Source organism: Neltuma alba, unplaced genomic scaffold, assembly GCF_004799145.2.
Source record: "Neltuma alba isolate B1F8T4 unplaced genomic scaffold, ASM479914v2 tig00013084_pilon, whole genome shotgun sequence".
Taxonomy (NCBI): domain Eukaryota; kingdom Viridiplantae; phylum Streptophyta; class Magnoliopsida; order Fabales; family Fabaceae; genus Neltuma; species Neltuma alba.
This window is the reverse complement of record NW_021637412.1, coordinates 77,198-97,844: the sequence shown is the minus strand read 5'-3', so window position 1 is coordinate 97,844 and position 20,647 is coordinate 77,198. Positions and strand designations below refer to the sequence as shown.

General features: G+C 35.6%; 2 protein-coding genes and 1 long non-coding RNA gene across 6 annotated transcripts; 1 reads left to right on the top strand and 2 right to left on the bottom strand.

Annotated features, from left to right (window-relative positions):
• Positions 1 to 1,918: 1,918 nt before the first annotated feature.
• LOC114734292 (uncharacterized) lies at positions 1,919 to 20,227 on the bottom strand. The gene is made up of 3 exons (XR_003739145.1): positions 20,218 to 20,227; positions 9,365 to 9,367; positions 1,919 to 2,063 (listed from the first exon to the last, which is right to left on the bottom strand). It is a non-coding gene; the product is annotated as an uncharacterized LOC114734292 (long non-coding RNA).
• Positions 2,077 to 9,058, bottom strand: LOC114734290 (MADS-box protein SVP). Of its 2 annotated transcripts, none has more exons than XM_028921891.1 (9): positions 9,041 to 9,058; positions 8,342 to 8,543; positions 3,528 to 3,606; positions 3,338 to 3,399; positions 3,125 to 3,224; positions 2,986 to 3,027; positions 2,704 to 2,745; positions 2,441 to 2,604; positions 2,077 to 2,353 (listed from the first exon to the last, which is right to left on the bottom strand). In XM_028921891.1, the coding sequence occupies exons 2-9, from the start codon at positions 8,521 to 8,523 to the stop codon at positions 2,329 to 2,331; spliced, it is 696 nt and encodes a 231-aa protein (XP_028777724.1). In that variant the 5' UTR covers positions 8,524 to 8,543; positions 9,041 to 9,058; the 3' UTR covers positions 2,077 to 2,328. The 2 variants fall into 2 exon arrangements, with proteins under 2 accessions (XP_028777724.1, XP_028777723.1); XM_028921890.1 differs by lacking the exon at positions 9,041 to 9,058 and adding an exon at positions 8,646 to 8,961.
• LOC114734289 (chaperone protein DnaJ-like) lies at positions 15,740 to 18,070 on the top strand. 3 transcript variants are annotated; one of them, XR_003739144.1, is made up of 2 exons: positions 15,740 to 17,036; positions 17,713 to 18,070. XR_003739144.1 is itself a non-coding variant. In XM_028921889.1 (1 exon), exon 1 carries the CDS (start codon positions 15,808 to 15,810, stop codon positions 16,816 to 16,818), a length of 1,011 nt encoding a protein of 336 aa, XP_028777722.1. In that variant the 5' UTR covers positions 15,793 to 15,807; the 3' UTR covers positions 16,819 to 17,228. The 3 variants fall into 3 exon arrangements, 1 of the variants encoding a protein (XP_028777722.1); XR_003739143.1 differs by having other exon boundaries at positions 15,740 to 17,040; XM_028921889.1 differs by lacking the exon at positions 17,713 to 18,070 and having other exon boundaries at positions 15,793 to 17,228.
• Positions 20,228 to 20,647: the final 420 nt, after the last annotated feature.

Genomic DNA, 20,647 nt, shown 5'->3' with positions numbered 1-20,647 from the left:
AGAGAAAATAAAAGAAAAAGATATATTTTTTCTTATTTGGATAACAATATAACGGATCAAAAGAAATGGAGGAGAAAGAGAGACACCAGTCTACATGTATTCTCCTAAATGTTCTTTAAGATATTTTGAAAAGAAAACATACTTTCTATAATTACTTCAAAAGTGAAGGAAAAAAAAGGTAGGGAACCTACATTGCTATATATATATATATATATATATATATATCCACATGTTTTTCGATGAGTATTATAATTAAAAAATTAGTCACTTTCAACCGGTTGGGAACTTGCTTGTTGGCTTTCCTTTTTTATGCATTTTTTCCCCATCTATAAAACGGCCAATTTATTACTCAAATGAAATTACAGAAATCGGCAACATCTACTTTGTTTTTGTTTTTCTTCTTTTGCTTTCAGGCAAAAATTCTATTATCGAGGCATGGTTCTCAAAACTCTTAATGATGCATTTATCCCTACACTTCCATGTAACAGAAATGACCACACTTGCTAAGTTAGACACCAAAATTTATATATTATAAAACAGATGGTATCATATAAAATAGCATTGCAGATGTATACAAATGATATCTTAAAATATAATTTAAATTTTAAATATTTATGGAAAATTAAATTGTGCCCTGAAGAAACGTGTGAAGAAAACTAGGATAAATCCTATGGTTTTGTTAAGAGATTGACTGAATTGTTGTCTAGTGATATTTATCTTCAGTTGATTCATACATTTGAATTCAATCTAATTTCTTCTCCAAATTGCATGACCATGGACGTTACCTTGATATTGGTTGAATAGTCACCAGCCACTTGTGCCCCAAACAAAGTGTTGACTTAAAAGGTTCAAATCTCTCCTACGTACGCACACACATAACCTCGACATTATATTTTAGCTGTTAATGGTTTTGTGGCTGGGCATCGCCTTCTCTGCGTACCAAAGTAACACCTGATCCTGAGAATATATTGCTTTTTGCTCAAATTGAAAAGGGATTAGCATCTGATCCTCAGAATAATATCCTATCCTCCTCCTATTTCTTTCTTCTCCTTGTCTTCTTAAATTGCTAGGAAAGCTCCAAATAAAGTAAAATTTAAATTTCGTACATTATATAGAATCCTCTAATCAAAAAGGGCTATATCAGTTTAAATATGAAACTGAGTTAAAATTTGTATACACAGAGAAAATATTTTTGGGAGGGTTATCTTTAATTAAACTGGACAATACTGGAGACTTAATATTATTAAACATCACATGTATAGTTACATAAAAAATTAAAATAAAATAAAATAAACCGCACCCTTCAAAGACTTGTATAGATGGACTCGTCCTTGAAAATTACATTACAGACTTTTATTCTATTTTCAAGACATTATTCTCAAGTTTTCGTCTCCTCAATTGTCACCCAAACTTCGAACCAGTAAATTTAATTTTTTTTGTCCCTTACAAAAATACGTCGCCAATATCTATACATTATATATCAATTAATTTCTACTTACAAATTTTGCAAACACGTATTTTTGGACATATTTTTATTATAAAATTACTCAAATATAAATCAAGTTTCAACTTTAAAAAAAAAAACTTAATTTTTATCTCAAATTGGCAAAAATTTGGTCAAATGACCCCACTACCACATCCAAGACTTAGTTTTAATATTTGACTTCTCAATATTTATTTCCTGGTGTTTAATATAAAAAATAAAAATTCATTTCATTCTCTTCCCCCCACCCCCCAACTCTCGATCGTGCATATTATTGTCATCTCATCATCTATGCCAACTAGAATTTATATATTTCTCAGTACATGATTAGTAGTCTCGCCAAACTGAGAATAGACCCATCACGTGCACGATACTCTCAAGATTATTACATACGCTTCATGAAAATGAACATCATATGGTAGGAGAAAAAAAAAACATAAAGACAATTCATCCATTTAGTTTTCAAAATGTCGTTATTACAAAAACACGCACGCAAGGTGGTTTGGATAATTAAACAGCTATATATAGTTGGAATCCGTGATAGAGACACAAGTCCTGTAATAATTTAACGTGTGTATGTCTATATATATATATATATATATATATATATATCCCATAATACAGAGAGACAACTTCTCTTAATTTGTGGGATCACAAATGGTCAAGCAAGGATGACCGCTAGATGCATGGGAGATGGAGAGGACGAGGCACAGGTTAATCATATTAAATCACAAACCTAACGCCCACACATATCGTTTATGTTACTAAAACAACGGTTATAATAGCCAGCTGGGAAAAACCTTGCTATTATAGTTATAGACCAAGTAATTAGCAGTCACAGCTTCCTATTTGCAGTTGGAGTAAGGCAACCTGATCGAAGAAAAGACAATTATCAGAGACTTGGTTGTTGAATATAGTTTGTGTACATGAGAGAGAGAGAGAGAGAGAGAGAGTTACCCTAACTTGAGGGAAGTGTCCGAGGAATCATCATCAAGAGGAGGGCCACTGTTGCAGCTGTAAACGTTCGTCATGGAATCCGACGAGACGCCTTCTTCTTGAATCCCAATATCTGATGACTCCACCGCCTGAACTTGCATTATTCCTCTACACAACATCTCCATCTACGCCCCATCATTTATTAACCTCAAATTATATACAACGTACGGCAAGTTTGAACACACACACTAAGTACAAATGTTCCTTGTTGATTGATTCATTACCTGCTGCTTCAGCTGCTTGTTCTCTTCCACCAACTCTATCCCCTTCATGATTTGCATATATATTGCCACCAAGACGAGGAGTACACGTAAAGTTAAAGCAAATAAATTTGGTTAAGGCCATGAGATGGGCGCGCGGGTTGTATATTTAGGCACAGAAATTCCTTTGGCCCAAGTAATAATTGTTTCACTGAATACTATGAACCATGCTCAATTTAAGTTCGACAGCTATGTATATATATGATGTTTATAATGTTATGAAACATAAACGAATATTCAACAAACCTTTTTCTGAAGTGCAGCGATCTCACTCATAATCCGATTTTCCTGAATTGCCGAAGTTACCGATATTATCAGCTCATATATAGAATGATTTTAACCCCAAATCAGACGAACTAGAAGAAAACGAGGTCTAAGTTTGTACCTTCGTTTCAATTACGCGGCCAAGTCCTGCTTCAAGTAATTTTTCCAGTTGCAGCAAATCTTCTACGTTTAGTCCTTGAAGATCTTCGCCTTTCATGCGCCTGCTCAACAGACGCATACACTGGTTTTACACACATACAAGTCCAATTCATTCAAACTTCATTTTTTTCTATCACTCTTTCTCACGTTAAACAATCCAACATTCAGATGATACCTTAGCTGCTGTGTTTTCTCGGCGACTTCTTTGCCCAATTTGTAGTTATCGCCGTTCTCTATCTGAAACGAGATACGTAATAATGATTTGGATAGAAAAAGTTTCATTAGGGAAAGAAGCACAATGGTGACAACAAGAATACACACACAGGAGAGAAAGCAAATGCTTCAGTTGATTGTTATACATATACCTGCAGTTCTAGAGATGGTTTGTCATGTTTGTTGATGTCACGAGAGTACATATTATACCTTGTAATTATGTCCTTCATGCTTTACCAAATTTAAAAAGGGAAAAAAGAAGTGTTAGTCGCGCTATAAGTTAATTCAAGATTTTAGAACAATTTCACTGAGGAACTAGCTAGCTAGTACAGGTTGAAATGCTAAATAATTAACAAAACAAGCACGCCTAACTTCCATATATACAGTTTCAGGGATGTTAATATCCATCGTCTAAAACAGTGCTGAATTTAATTTATCAAGTCCAATCATCAAAGATTCAGTTGATGATTCCCTTGCCCTTAACGTCTGAAAATCTTAAGTATCAGGTTCACCGTTAAGCGAACATATGCAGAAATTTTCTAATGCCTTGCACGCAATAGAAGGAAGCCATCCTTCACAAAGATCGTATTCGTTTCATTATCAATCGTAAATGGTTGAACCTCAAACTCCACACAATATGACATTATCTAATGGTTCGCTGGCATTATCATGAGCGATATCGTCTTTTGGAAAACAAGTGATTAAACGAATCACACAAAAAAAAAAAGAAGTAATAATAAAATTACTTCTGCGTGATTCCCCCATCACTGGTATCAGAGAACTATTAAATACATCTGTATTTGATGAAACAATTAAAGAGTCTGAACTAGGCCGGTCAAACAGAAAAGAAACTGTCCAAATTGTGCAGAAACAGAAAAGCTAATCTCAGACATATAATGTTCTTAGAAATCAAAGTGATACTACCTCTGCTCCTTAATATAAGACTTTATTTGACTTTTATTTTGGTTATAAATATAAGACCCTCATTCACTTTGTCTTGCGTATTTTTTTTTTTCAAGATAGTCTTTCTAATAATAATAATTCTAATAATACATTTGATTAGTAAAGATATTTTAGAAAAAAATACATATTTATTACAAATAACTAACTTAACTTCTTTCTTTAATCTCATCAGATTAGTCAACTAGCTCTTATAAATAAGACCGGAGATAGTATAAAAATAATAAGATGTCCAATCACTCACTTTATATGATTATCCAGTTAGACATCCATGCTTTTGGGGTGAAACTACCCAAAAAAAAAAATCATGAGTCTGAAAAAGGCAATGGAGTTAGTGAGGAAAACTTTCAATACAATTTTTAGGCATTTGTTAATAAGATTTTGGATAAGAATATGACTTTTCAAATAAATGTCCCTCCACTTGTATATATTATGCTTCTCTTGAAGAAAAACCTTGAGATAGCAAAACCTAACTTTGGCCTAAATCTTTATTTCTAGTTTATGTCCGTCTACATATGGCCAAATAATGTCTACTTAACATGCATGCGTACTGTGAAATTTTAACTCTTTCTTCTTGTTCTACATCATAACAAATTTTAACTCTCACTAAGCGAACTTTTAAGATTATTTTTCCATAGTAATCATCCAGCAACCAAGAATGCGTTGATCAAGGGCACCACAAATCCTAACATCAGTCTTCCTAATTGCCTTGTGAATTTCTCGACTAGCAGGTGCAAAGCAACATCTAATTAAGGACCAGTATTTCAAAACTTACTCCTTCATTCTATTGTTATATAATACAGCTTGTAATATTCGAAGTTCCATAGAAACAGCATCAATTGAAATATATTGTCCAACAAGAACCGATCCTTTTTTTGTTTTTTTCAATTTGTCCTTATTGCTGACGTATAGCTTCTAGTCAATAATTTTGAAACATAAACTATAGCAGAAGATGGGGAGCCATTTCAGTTGTTCTATAAGATACTACCTCCTATTCTTAATATAAGATCTTGTTTGACTTTTATAAGACCCAAATCTACTTTGTCTTTCATATTTATATATTTTTTCAAGATAGTCCTTCCAACAATGATAACCCTAATCAATACACTTGATTGGCAAAGATATTTTTAAAAAAAGGGTTAAGATGCATCCAGTGTCCCAAACTAATTAAAATGGTGCATCCATATCCCGGGCTAACAGAAAAGTTAAGTTTGACCGTTAGTTGACTGAAAAATCTGACGTGACGGACACGTAAACATCTGATGTGTATTATTTTGACGAGTTAAGATGTGCCCAACACCCCGAACTATTTTTCCAAGTGCGCCCAGTATCCTAAAATAATTTTTGGTGCATCTAGTGTCCCAAACTAATTAAAACAATGCGTCCACATCCTAAGCTAACAGAAAAGTCTCGTTTGACCGTTACCTTGCTGATTCAGCTGAAGGTTGACCGAAAAATCCTACATGACGGACACGTAATCGTCTGATAGGTATTATTTTGACTAAAGCTCCCGAGACGAGCCAGGTGACAGTGGGTGTTTTCTCAAAAGGCAATGACAATGTCAATGGAGTGACTAAGGGGAAATTTACTGTGTTCTACGAGAAGAAAAGCAAATGCGAGTCAGATGAGGAGTCGACAGAGATGAAGATGGAAGTATGCTGTGACAGCGGTTGTGGTTTCAAATCGGAGTGGTGGAGGAAATGGGATAAAATGTTAAAGACAAGGATGGAATTGAATGGGTGGATACATGTACCAGGATTTAAGAGGGTAGATCGGTGGTCTTTTTTTTTTTAAGTTTAAAAACTGACAGAAGATAAATGTTAGAAGAGGAGGAAATAAATTAAATTTTCAGTCAAAACAATACACATCAAACGCCTGCATGTCCGCCATGTAGGATTTTTGATCAACCTTCAGCTGAATCAACACGTAATGGTCAAATGAGACTTTTCTGTTAGCCTGGGATGTAGACACACCGTTTTAATTAGTTTGGGACACTGGATGCATCAAAAATTACTTCATGACACTGGACGCACCTGGGAAAATAGTTCAGAATGCTGGGCACACCTTAATTCGTCAAGATAATACACATCAGATACCTACGTGTCTGCCACGTTAGATTTTTCAATCAACTAACGGTCAAACTTAATTTTTCTATTAGCCCGGAATATGGATGCACCGTTTTAATTAGTTTGGGACACTAGATACACCAAAAATTACTTTAGAACAATGGATGCACCTGGAAAAATAGTTCAGGGTGCTGGACGCACCTTAATCCTAAAAAAAACAACACTTACTTATTACAAATAACTAACTTAACTTTTTTTCTTAATCTCCTCAAATTAGTCAACTAACTCTTATAATTAGGATTAGAAGTAGTGTATAACATGCGTAACCTCGAGAGGATAAAACTGGCTTCAACTTTTGGTGTGGATCAAAAGCTAGTTTCGGTTTTATTATTACAAGTCTTCTCATTATCATTCACCGAGGTATGGTCTATATTATCTACGACGTACGCCAGCTTTTAGATTCATGAATTTTCCAATAGTATGAAAATAACATCCCTCCGAGAAAGGTGCTGTATCTGTATGACGGGTTCGTTGAATTAATTAGATTGATTTTCATCACTACCAATTTTTAAAGCATCTAAAGTTTTCACCTCAAAACCATTTGAGTAGAGAGGTACATTGTTTCACTTTCACCTACGCCGATAAGTAATATATTATATGTAATTTCAGCACTATATTTTTAAGCTAAAAACATATCTTGCTTGGCTTCATGGCTTGCCCGATATCCCCAATGTTTCCTTGTGACTGAGAAAGTTTCACTGCAGGCTTAATGCTATGATCTAACATTCGCAAGCATAGTTTTATAGGGAAGCCCTTAACAAGACAAGAGAGATCAGCTCAAGACATAAAACGAGCTTTATTTTCTTGTAAAATTTATTGATTCAAATATAAGCAATCAATTAAACTGATTAATTAATTAGCTATAATAGTTTCCAAAGTACTTGTATATTCGAATTCCTAAGTATATATACATCTCTATCAAAGCTAACCAATTATAAGTAATTCAATAAACACCAGACCTTCAAAATATAATTTATCTAACAACCGGGATTATATCAAACTTCTATTACAATTTACTTGTGGGGCTATGTTGGGAAAATGTAAATACATATACTGTGCATTACAGTTTCCTTAACAAGTAGTGAATATTATTATCCAACGAGAAGAGGAAGAAGATATGGCAAAACAGAAGAGCCAGGTGTATCACGCAGAAAACAATTGGATACCATGAGTTTAATTAAATACAAATAAACTGAGCCTTAAGAGTTAGTGGAGCTAAATCAAAGGCGTAACACAGGCACAGCGAATTCATAATAGATATTTGAGCCTAGCTATCTAGAAAAGAAAGTAAACGTACAACAGTATATGTGGGTCAGTGAGCAGCATAGCATGACGCCACTTGATTAATATTCATTTAACACATCATAACGCTGGTAAAACAAATAAACCAAATCAGAACCGAAATAGCATATATAAGTTCGTAAGCATTTCGATATTTACCAGTCCGTAATCCGACAGACTATGGGTGGTCTGGATTCTTCAAATCGGTGTAGAGCCTAGATTAAAGGAACAAACGGCTTTTGGGGCTTGTAAGAGCAAGGTGGTTAATTTTAAACCACACCCAGGTTGTGTAAACGATGCTACTGTTTTCTCGAAGAGTAAAACTTGTTTTCTTTACTAATTATATGAAGGGTAGCTATTAAACTATGGATTTCCATAACATCAAGAAAGAGACGCGTGTAATGATACAAGGATTTGTGTTCGGAGACATCACCAGTTCTGGTAACTCCCGAACACGCTCCTCTCTCTCCCACACACAGAAATAGAAGCTAAGAGGAAGCACATGGATATTTTCATGGAAGTGAACATGAGAAGGCAAAAAACTGTTGAGGAGGAAATTAATTAAGTGGTTTCTGAGACGAGTGAAGAGAGTGTAGTACCTGGAGCTGGAGTATTCAAAGAGCTTGCCGGTGGAAGAGAAGACAATGAGACCAACCTCAGCATCACATAGAACTGAAAGCTCCGAGGCTTTCTTGAAGAGCCCTCGTCTTCTTTTGGAGAAAGTCACCTGCCTCGCCGTCACGTTGTCGATTTTCTTGATCTTGATCTTCTCCCTCGCCATCCGCTATATAATATCCCTCTCTTTCTCTCTCTGTGAGGAAACAAAACCAAGAGAAGTAAATACAAATCAAAGCTGTTCTTCTACTCCTCACGTTCTCAGATTTATAACCTCACATAAAATACCCCAAGATAGCGCGTGATCAGAAATAAAAAAGAAAAGTGTGTATCCAAAACTTGGAGAAGTAGTCCACAGCAAGAGAGAGGCGAAAACCCTAGGTAAAAGCCCAGGTTTCAGATCTGGGGATAACAGTCAACCCAGAATAAAGTAACGCCACAACCAAAGCTCACTAGCATACAAGCATAAAACTTCAGATTGGAATGTTTGGGTTTTGCCGTTTCGATCCTAATGGAGGCTGCTGAGTGAAACCAAAATGGAGAAGGAAGGAGGAACAAAACTGAAAGGAAGATACATGGAAAATGATATGCGAAAATCGGAGTAAGAAGAGACGGGAGCTAGCAGAAAGAAAAGAAGACAGTGAAGATAATGGAGACAGAAAAGGGAGAAAGGGAGAGAGAACCTTTGATTAGAAGGAAGGTTGGTGATCAAGAAAGGAAAGGGGGAATTCCCTTTTATAGTTAAAACGATGGAACTTTTCCATCTAATTGCGAGTCTTCCGTTTCCATAATTTTCTAGCTGAAAATAGTTAACAGATGTGAAGACCGAAGACAAACAGGTCTGCCTGGAGTCAAATCCTACATCTACATTCTTTAAAACGAGCATTATTAATTAGAATTTAGAATCTGAATTATAATTTATTCCATCGTTAATTAATTAGTATATTAATTATTAACCTTTCTTTTTTGGCCAGAAGTATATCAGTTACCAACTGAGGCCGAAAAACGTGCTTCCTTTTTTGGACTTTTATTTTTCCGTACGATAATCGTCATGGCACCTGTCTGCAACTGCAATCAGTGTGATTGAATCGCTTCAAGGGGATAATTACCCTTCACCTCTCATAGTTGTTCTTCTACTGTTTGGCGGGGATATCTTATTACCCTACGTACAATAATGAGCGCTTAACTTTTTATTTAAATTTGCTTAATTCTTTGTTGAACTGAGCTGGGAATGGAAATTAAAAATAATTTATTATTAGTGTAAATAAAAAAAAAATTATATTTTTATAAAATTTATATTAGACATCAATATTATATAGAAATAAATTATAAAATAAGATGCGTTGTTATTGATAAATAATTGATATTTTATACTAAATTTGACAAGTTACATGTGCTTTTAACATAAGTAGAAATATAAGGAAGAGTTGGGAGGGAAAAAAAAAAAAAGGAAATCCGAGAAGGACGAATAGAATGAACAAGGAAAAGTATATCACTAGATCACGCTCGGAATGAGTGAGTGCTGAGTAATGCACTCAACTATCAAACTGCAGCGTGAGGTTACATAGGGTGAATTGGGCAACGGTAACTAGTTGTAGAAAAAAGCAAACTTATATTGTAATAAGACTAAGCACAAACGTAGTGTGTTACATTAAAATTGAAAGATAAATTATTACTACTGATATCATGGTTAATAAGAATTATATTATATATATACTCTTCCGGTTCTAAATATAAAATCCTTATACTCCTCCGGTCCTAATTATAAGACCCAATTGACTTATTTGAGGAGATTAAGGAAGTAAGTTAAGTTGGTTATTTATAATAAATAAGTGTTGTCATTCCTAAAATATCCTTGCTAATTAATATTGGCTAAAACTATCATTATTAGAAGGATTATCTTGGAAAAAAATGCATAAATATAAGAGACAAAATGGATTGGGTCTTATAATTAGGACCAAATAAAAATCAAATTGGGTCTTATAATAAAGACCGAGGAGTATTATATTTAAGACCGAATGAGTATATTGATGTCCATAGTGTTCATTAAAAAGTTAACTTATATGATTAATTTTTATTAATTGCATTGATTTAAATAAATAACTGTATCAGGATAATTTGGATGTTAGAATTCCAAAAAAAAAAAAAAATACCCATCTCATTACTTCTTCACTTCGTGCGTGTGTGAAATTTACGAACTACATATAATAATCTTCACGGACAAATCACAAAGAAGCGGAACAACAGAATCAGGTGACAATGTTATTCACTGGCGGTCTCTTCCAGCGCATATAAAATAACGCGGTCCCCGTGGAATTGGAGTTTTTTTTACATTTGTACTGACTTAAAAAAACTTCAGATTTATTATTTTATTGAGACCAAATAAATACTCGAGGTGCATGAAAAATATCGAATTTTGCTTGTATCTCTGGCCATTTTTTCCCCCACTAAAAATGCTGACAGTTGAGCCTGTGGACGGGATCTGATTGTTTAAAGGTCTGTTAGAATAACTTATAAACAATTTTTAATCACAATTTAAAAATATAAAACAAGTATATGAAAAAAATTTTATCTCGATTTACACAAAACATGCTTATATTACAAATGTGATGACAAACTGGGCCTAAATCAACTGCCAAACAACTCCGTGCATGTCTCAGCCATGTGATTAATTTGATTATTTTGGTTCAGGATTTAGTGTGGTGTTAAGCGCAAAATTGAATTGAATTCGGTGATTAAATTAAAGCAGCGAGGTTATTTTGCTTCTCATTATTTGTTTGGACCTTCAATGTATAAATCACATGTTAAACTTGTTCAGAAAAAGAAAAAGAAAATTCTTTTGTATAAAGAGATAGCAACCTTTCTAGTAGTTGCAATTAAGAACCTATTTGAAATAACTTATAAGTAACCTTTTCAATCATGATTTATAGAATACGACATAAATATGTAAAAGAAATTTTATTTTAAGTTTACATGAAACATGTTTATAAATAATTTTTAATGTTCTGCCAAACGAGTCTTAAAACAAAACAAATACCACGCTCTAGAAGAGTCCAGCCAAAGTCATTAACTTGTAGCATAGCCCACCCTTTAATGCTTGTTTGGAATCATAAATGAGATTCCCAAAAGCACCTTACTCATGTAATTTTAAAAAAAATTCTTTACATATATTTATTTCGTATTTTGTATATCATAATTAGAAATTTGTTCTTAAACTTCCATTTCAAATAAGCTTTAATTTTTCCGTTTTCGGTTGGGAGAGGGTTGATAAATGGCATCCCCCCCCCCCCACTTGCATCGTTTTGAATGAGAATCCAATGCTTTGTGGCAACAAGCTAATCACAAGCAGTGGCATTGCACAAGTCTGAAGTACAGAATCAACTGCTGGTCAAAAAGAACTACAGAATCTACAGCACACCACCCACTTGCGAATCAAATCGATGGCCAGCCCAAGGCTTTTACAGCAAAGTGTCAATGTTCATGTACCTCTTCCCACTCTTTCACGGACACGTCTCCTTCAATTAATCACGGATATCTGCTTCGTTGAGTTTTGGTGAGCTGACTTTTTTTGTTCTCCGGACGAGGCCTTCCAAAAATCAAAGGCGCTTGTTTATTTATTTATTTTATATAGGGAAAATTACACTCAGGTCCCACATAACATAATTAATATTAAAAAAGTCCCTGAAAATTGCGAAATAATTCTGAAGTCCTTAGGGACCTGTGTGTAATTAATTCTAATTGTAAAATTACCTACTTACCCTTATTAATTTGAACCTATTTACAACATCAATAGTGGCTGTTAACAACCCAAGAAAAGGTGGTTAACAACCTCAGCAACGCCCTTGGCATCCCATAGAGTGAGTTGTCAGGAGCACTGTCGAGGTTGTCAATCACTTCTTCTCGGGTTGTCAGCAATCATCCCACAGAGTGAGTTGTCATGAGCACTGTCAAGGTTGTTAATCACTTCTTCTCGGGTTGTCAACAGCCCCTGTTGAGGTTGTAAATAAATTGTTGCAATAAAATTAACAGGGGTAAGTAGGTAATTTCACAATTAGAATCAATTACACACAGGTCCCTAGGGACTTCAGATTCATTTTGCGATTTTCAGGGACTTTGTTGATATTAATTGTGCTCTATAGGACCTGAGTGTAATTTTCCCTTTTATATAAACACAGATATCCTCTAATAAAAACAGTTTTGTTAAAAACACTATTAAATAATAAATGTAAGCACCTTTCATGAAAAGAAATGAACTTACAACCTGACATATTAACTTATTTTATGGGACCCAACCTGTTGGTGCCCGATTTCTTTCTTTCTTTCTCTCTCTCTATTTTTTTTTTTGATACACAGCAGTGATGGAGCCATGTAGCTGGGCGAATATACTCTGGTTTGGGCGTTGGCCCAAATTGAAGCATTAGAAACAGTCTGTTGAATTGTGTACAAAAGAAAGCTTGCTCTGGGAGCAGCAAAGCCCGCCACAGTTACCTTCAAAGAATAGAAGCAGATAATCAGGTGGTGAAAGGAGATGCTGACCATCGGATCTAGTTTCATTTTGCAAGGGTGATTGGAACCGTTACAATTTTGGGTGTTACCAGTAAGAGTTAGTTTAGTTAAACATAAAAGAGTCGGTTCATAATTTATAAGGTCATAAGTTCGAATCTCACTACTGATATGAGGACTTTACTGGTGGACAATCTGTAAGTGATTTTTGAATTTGGAGGCATGTCTGATCTTAATGAGCTCCGGAAACCTAACTCACCTAAATTTTTTTTTGTAAAAAAAAAATAATTTGGGCGTTAATAATTGGATATAATGGGAGCAACACAATTATTCCGTCTTTTGTTGTTTTTGTTTACATGTTTGGTTGCTCTTGGACGACAAAATAGATGGAACTAAAAGTGGGGCAAAATATACCACCCCTTGTCGGAACCACAGCACAAGAACTAAGGGTGTTCACGGGACGGAGCGGGACCGGGACAGGCCCGTCCCGATAAACAGTAACGGGACAGGTTTTCTGTCCCGTGTCCTGGCTCGTCTCGGTGTTGTCCCGGTCCTGGTTAGGACAGGACCGGGACGTCCCGAAATTATTTTTTTAAATTTTTTTAAAAAATATGATTTTTTTAATTATAATTTTTTGAGCTTAAATCTTGTAAAAACGTCTTTTTTATTTGTTTGGGCACTCTTAAATAAAAGCTCAAAATATTACATATAATAGTCATTAAAAACTCTAAACGAAAGCTTTTAACACAATAAAAACTTGTTAAAAATTCTAATCATCAATAATCTCAAATCATTAACAAATATAAAAACTCTAAATAAATATATCCATAGTTCTATACAATAGTATCAAATTTTAAAAAAATATGAAAAAAATGATATTATATAAAAAATTAAAAAAATTTAAAAAAAAAGGAACCGACGGGACGGGACGGGACGACCTCGTCCCGTGTCTCGTCCCGTCCCGGTCCCTTTTTTGTCCCATCTCGGTTTGTCCCGTCCCGAAAAATTTCGGGACGGATCTGTCTCGTCCCAATAAGACCGGGACCGAAACGGGCCGACCGAGATGGGCCGGCCTTGAACACCCCTAACAATAACACTGAGATGACAAGTTTGGGATGGTCTTCTCAAACATACCACAGACAACCAAAATTAAATTCGCGCGATTTAGAATCAATTTCAATTTGTTTATTATATTTTTAACAGTTTAATATTTTGATAAACACATAATATAAAATAAAGATATTTTTCCAAATTTCATACTCCTCCGGTCCTTAATATAGTACCTAATTATTATGTTAGTTTTAGTCCTAAATACAAGACCCATTTCTCATATTTATCAGTTTTATCTAAATTACCCCTATGGATACTCCCTCAACCATAATCAAGTAGAAGAGAAAGATGGGGCATTAAGAAAGATGATTATGATATTTTAGGAAAAACATGTCACATTTCTTATAATTAACTAATTTACCTAACTTCCTTAATCTAATCAAATTAGTTAAATGGGTCTTGTATTAAGGACTGGAGGAGTATATTTTTTTAACAATCTTGTTTAGAAATTAAAAATTAAAAATTTTGATATTGGGAGTGTTCAGAACTAATTTGGACAGTAATTCCTTCCTGTGAGTACATGATGCTCTTGATTCCCATGACAAGCGCCCAAGGCGAGCTCCTTCGGCATCCAACACCTCGCCATTTTCTCCATCACTGATTTCGTCTTTTTTCAGTTTATAATTCTGTCGCCGGGCTTCCATTTTTGTCGAATCTTTATCATTATAAACGCTTTGATAACGAACCCTACAGTGTTTTCTTGAATATCAACCTACTTTTACGAATATTGTTCTTAACGATTTTTTTTTCCTTTTGACGATATGCCTTGCCGGTTCCTGCTGTTTAACGCTTCCATCAATATCAAAGCTATCTCTAATTCTTAAGATAATTAATTTGTAAATATTAATAATATTAATTAGATTATTTATTTTATGATAAATAAATATTATTTTTAAATATTTTCATTAATTATATGTATTAAAATATAAATTTTTTAACATCTATAATTATTATAAGTATTATTTTTAAAATAAATAAATAAATATGAAAGATAATAAATCAAGATCTTTATTAAATTTTTAATTAGTTCTTATAGTTTAAATCGGAGATAGTATTATAGATACATTTAAATGAATAAGATGCCATAAAAACTAAGCTCTTATTTGTCATTATAATTGAAATCACTTATAGGCCCAGTTTGGCAGAGTGGTGGAAATCTCCTATAAACATGTTTTATGTAAGTTGAGACAAAACTCTTCTCACATACTTGCCTCGTATTCTGTAAATTACTATTAAAAAGCTAAACTGTTTCAAACCGGTCCATAAACATGTTTCAAATAAGTTGAGACAAAACTTCTTTCACATGCTTAACTTGTATTTCACAAATCACGATTAAAGAGCTACTTATAAACCATTCCAAACGGGACTTAAAGCAATTCACAAAAAGCTACGAAAGCATGGTGAAAGACTTTCATTTTGACAACATTCAATATATATTACATTATTTATTTATTTAGTAAGTTAAGGTTAATTCATCATTTTAAAGTATTTTTTAAGTGTGTCACTAAAACATTTTGTGCTTCATATAATATTTTGGCATGCTTTTCTAAGTATTAATTTTTCTTTTTGAATAAAAGGCAAAATAATATATTGAAATTAACAGAATTTATAAGGTGCTAAAACAGTTAGGAAAAAAAAAAGACTATTTCCAAGGAAATTAAAAAGTGCATCAGAAGAAATTAACTTAAAATAAAAAACGTAGCGCTGGCTGATTGAATCTTAACCTTGATTATATTACTGTCCAATTCCAAAAGAATTTTTCAATTTGGCTTCAAACTCTCCCTGCAACTTCGTTCCCAGTTAAGCAACCCCCCATCTCCCTGTTTAAATTCAGAAAATGGAGAAAGCAGAAGAAGCTGAACGTTTGCTTGGGGTCGCTGAAAAGCTCTTGTCCGATCGGGATCTCAGCGGCTCGAGAGAATTTGCCATTTTGGCCCAAGAAACCGAACCCCTTCTAGAGGGTTCCGATCAAATCCTGGCCGTCATTGACGTCCTTCTCGCCGCTGATAACCGATTAAACAATCACCTTGACTGGTACTCTATTCTTCAAGTTGATCGCCGATCGGACGACACAGATCTCATCAAGAAGCAATATCGGAGGCTCGCACTTCTCCTCCACCCTGACAAGAACAGGTTCTCACACGCTGATCATGCATTCAAGCTCGTCGCCGAGGCATGGGCTACTCTATCGGATCCTGCCAAAAAGTCGCTCTACGACAAGGAGCTTGGTTCCTTCTCTCCGGTTGATTTGAGCGGGCCCGGCTGGGCTCATCAAGAAAAATTGCCGGTCCGAAGAGCCGGAGCGGGGTTCGCTGGTGGTGGGAACCAGGGGTTTGATTTCAGGAATAATGGCACCGCCACTAGGGACGCTGGAGCCGATGAAAATTCACGACGGAATCCGTCGACCTTCTGGACGGCCTGCCCTTACTGTTATTTGCTGTGCGAGTATCCTAAGATTTACGAGGGATGTTGTCTAAGGTGCCAGAACTGCGAGAGATCGTTCCATGGGGTTTCGATCCCGACATTGCCGCCTCTTGTGGCAGGCCAGGAGGCCTATTATTGTTGCTGGGGATTCTTTCCATTAACTTTAGCCACTGCTAATTCCGTCGGCAAAGAAGCTGCGACCCCTTCAGGATTTCCAAATTGGACGCCCCCCGTATCTCAATATGGCCGGCAGTCAGAGAATGGTTGGAATAAAGCAGAACCCGTGGCGGCCGCAAAGCCTGTGGCAAAGACGGCGAAGGCCGGAGGTATTTCTAATGGGATCCGTTCAGGCTCGGGATCTAGTGGGCGGAAGCGAGGAAGACCGAGGAAGGCCCCAGGAGAATCCTTTATTGTTATAAACTAAATTTGAGGTTACGCTTTGCTCAGATCAGTTGAAAAGCACTTGGGTTCCTAACTGCTGTAGAGCTAGAGCAATTTGTTGTTGAGAATGCCTTGATTGTAGAGTATGAAGATTTGATGGAAGGAAATTTGTTAATTTGGCGGTTGATGTGGCGGGAACGGGCGTGCCTGTGCTTTCTTCGGAAGACCAAAGAAAGCTGAAGATGCTTGGCTGGAAAACGTGTAGGTACTGTTGTTTCAGTATCATTTAGTTGTTACTTGTTTGTAGATTTCTGTTAATTTAACTGACTACTTCGTGCTTGATAGCGTGCAACTTTGTACTATTTGCCATATAGTTGTTTCAGCAAGTTTTTTTAAACAAAGGATCGAAGTTACTGATCTGTTTTAATGCCAAACCATGGCTGGTTCCTCCCTTGTTAAAATGAATTTGGCAACATTCTTGTTGCCCTAAATACTTCTATAAATTGTACATAAGTAGCTGATTAATTCTTTGCTATCATCACTGGTTCATTTTCATTAGCTGGCGCTGCTTCTTTATTTTGAAGAAAGTAAACACATTCTTTTGTTTATTGTATGAAGACTGAAAAAATAGCTAATGTTTGTGGCTGATGAATAGTGGTATTTGCTGTAGATTTTATAGATTTTATGTATGTATTGATTATATTGATAATTGATACTGATGATTTGCATAGAAAACATTCTTGTATGTTGATCCTCAAAAATGGTATGCTTGCCAAATTGACATCCCACATATTGCTTTTGCGTCATTTTAAAAAGTGAAAGTTAATTCTGCTTCGATTTTTTATTTTTTTTGTTTTACAATCATATGATATTTGCTATTATCAGCTAATGTATATTCGGCATTGTCAAGTCCCAAATAAGTACTAGTTTTCTGCAGGACCATATCCTGTTTAAAGAGTATCAAATTCCACTCGATCCAGGGGCTATTGGTATTTCATTTCAATTCTATTATCTTGAGGGATTACAATAATATCATTCTTACAGTCTTTTAGTTATCAAATAATAGGAAAGAAACAGCATGTTTCGCATTTGCCTCATCCAAAGATACTGTGTATAAAAAGGTTTTAGTTCAACTTTCTTTAGTTTGTAGTCTTAAGTGGGGGATATAGGAGGTAATGTCAATACCATGCTATCTGAGTCTTAAGTTTGAAAATATGTATGAGGATTAAGATTGTTCCTAAAAGCTTGAAGGATCGAATTGTCTCAGGTGGATTTGGATGAGAAAACTCTTAAAATCGTTTGGTATCTGTCTGGGGAATTTTTTGAATTCCAACAAGTTATAAAATTATTATCAAACGAGCTATTATGTTATTGAACCCGATAGAAACTCTACCCATCGTTAGCAATTGTAGGTGACATCACTTAAAACCTTTCCTTATGAATCGTGTTCTTTTCATTCAAAGTGAATTTGTTGCTCTGTAATGTATCAAAATGGGTTCAGTATCATTTTACTGATACGTGAACTCCTTGAAATATCCGGAAAACCTTTATATCTAGTCCTAATCTAAATAGATAGACTTTACAAATATTCATAGGTTGTTTCGTTCATCTTAAATTAGTGAAAGGACAATGTGCATGTGAAATTTGTAGCTGTATGATGTTGTAACTTGTAATTAAAATATACCGTAGTTACTTTTTCTGGACAAATGCCCAGTCATAGAATGTTGACTTGTATAAGAATCTGCTTGTTATTTAAAAGGACCAAAAAAAAAAAAAAGGAATTCATTGCGAACTCCTGAAAAAAATGCACAAAATTTTATGATCAGGGGAACTGACATCGTCCGCCTCAAAAATCTAAGAAGCTTTTCGGTTTTGATATAACTTATCGGGGCAGGAACATTCGGGGCATTTGCCAGAACCGAGTACACGGAACAGTACTTAAATCAGTTGAGAATAAGCAGGCTGGTTGGGGTAGTGGAACGAAGCTTGTTGTTTCCCCGTTGTTCCTTTCGATCGCCCTGTTGTGTGGCTATCAAGCGGAAGTGAAATTCTGTTCAGTGTTAAAAACGCTGTTAGGCTCCCACGTTGGGCTTCCTTGTCCTCCGCGACCAATCCACAACTGAAGTACTTACAAAGCTCTTGCGGCGTTGAAGAGCCCACGAGTTGTTCCCATCCGTCCGCACATGCTCATGCTGCTAAGGTCCTAGTCTTGTATCGCCACAACGCTAGTACGGAGAGCAGCGAGGGGGCCAGGGTACGATCTTATTTTGAGCCGCATTTGATTTTTAAGACCGAAGACTTGTCACTGTCTATAGATTATCATTGCGTCGGCACTAGGTTTGCAGATCCTCGGTATTTTCTAGCTCTTGCGGGAATAAAGGGAGAGCACATTGCGTGGTTGTATTTGCCATGTTATGTGCAATTGTGCCCGCAACTTTCTAATCTCTCACCCATAAATTCCGATACTAAATCGCTCTGTATCTACTTTGCTACCCCTTGCAATAGTTATGTCTTTATGCTTAACGACAAGGGGAAGCATTAAAGGGATGGGTGTGAGTTGGGATGAAGCACAAGTGAATCCAGTAAAGAAAAGGAGGGCGCTTATTATTTATTTTTTAAATGTATAGGGGCATTCACGGAGATAATGCCTTCCTCATAATCCACAAACCATAAAAAGATTTTGCCATTGCATTACCTTTTTGAAAAGTATTAAAAATAATAAGTAGGAAAGGTGAGACAAGAAACACGAGTGTCCGGTTCTGAGTAACCTTGATTACAGAATGGTTTAATTAGTGACCGATTCTGGACTCATTTGCAAATTTCAAGATGTGAACAATTAGAGAAGGGGACAGAGGCCCAGGGCTGTGTGCGTGGGGAATGCAAAATACGCAAATATGCTCCTCTTCACATGCTCCCTCTTCGCTTCGGTATCAGTGGCTGTCTCCTTCCATTCCCTACTCTCACCCTCCCCTCTCCATTACTCACACATCCCCACCCCTTTTTATGCGCTTCTCGCGCTTTCTTCAACAAGGCTGCCTTCTATGTATATCATCAACAGCATGCCACTGTTATAATTTTCTCAAATTTTTATGTTTCTCTGTAATATTGTTTTTAATTATGTTCATTGTAACTATGTTTTAATAAAAATTTCCTTGCTATTGCAATGACTGGAAAATCGGAGCATATTGAGAAAAAATTATATCTTTTCAAAAATAAACTAATTCTGGAACAAAATACTTATCTAACTCTAAACAAGATCGCACTTGTTGATTTTGACAATAACCATGATTGTCCTGATATGTGTCCCTGCGGGCCTTACATGAAAAACAATTTGTTATTGCGCTGCATGCAGTTCACTTTTTCATTCCTGCGGTTCTTGGACAATAGTAAATTTTACTATTGAAAGTGGTTCGTATCATAGCGCAGTATTAATTTATAGTACTGTGTGTTTGGTGCTTAAAAATAAAAATTCCATGCTTTAAAATCTAAACTGAGTAAGTTAACGAAGGGTGGTATTAGTGAAAATAATGGATGGACAATTGAATTTGATCCCATTTCCTCTCTAGTTGCTCTACCCCTAAACGCTAAGGCCAATGCTAAAGTTACAACTAAAATTTAATGGGCAGTACGTTTTTGTCAGAAAGAGCATTCTCCGTATGAGCTGAGACTAGACGAGACGAGAATTCAATGGCTACCGTACAGATCGTTGCGACTGAGAGATCCAGGCCAACCATCTCGATACTACTCCCGCCTGTCTCTCTTCTTCTTCTGCCCGACGATGACGATGCTCCCCTTCCTCTCTCCTCGTCCTGCTCAATCCCGTGATTTCCGACAAGCTCCTCACATTTATTGCCCCCGTACGCGTATCTCCT

Bases quoted from the DNA above. Each gene is read 5' to 3' on its own strand.
- LOC114734290 (XM_028921891.1), bottom strand. From the start codon at position 8,523: ATGGCGAGGGAGAAGATCAAGATCAAGAAAATCGACAACGTGACGGCG. The intron at 3,607-8,341 runs GTACTACACTCT...AATTTGGTAAAG, and splicing joins TTTGAATACTCCAGCTCCAG to CATGAAGGACATAATTACAA. The intron at 3,225-3,337 runs GTATCATCTGAA...TCTGTTGAGCAG, and splicing joins GAGAAAACACAGCAGCTAAG to GCGCATGAAAGGCGAAGATC.
- LOC114734289 (XM_028921889.1), top strand. From the start codon at position 15,808: ATGGAGAAAGCAGAAGAAGCTGAACGTTTGCTTGGGGTCGCTGAAAAG.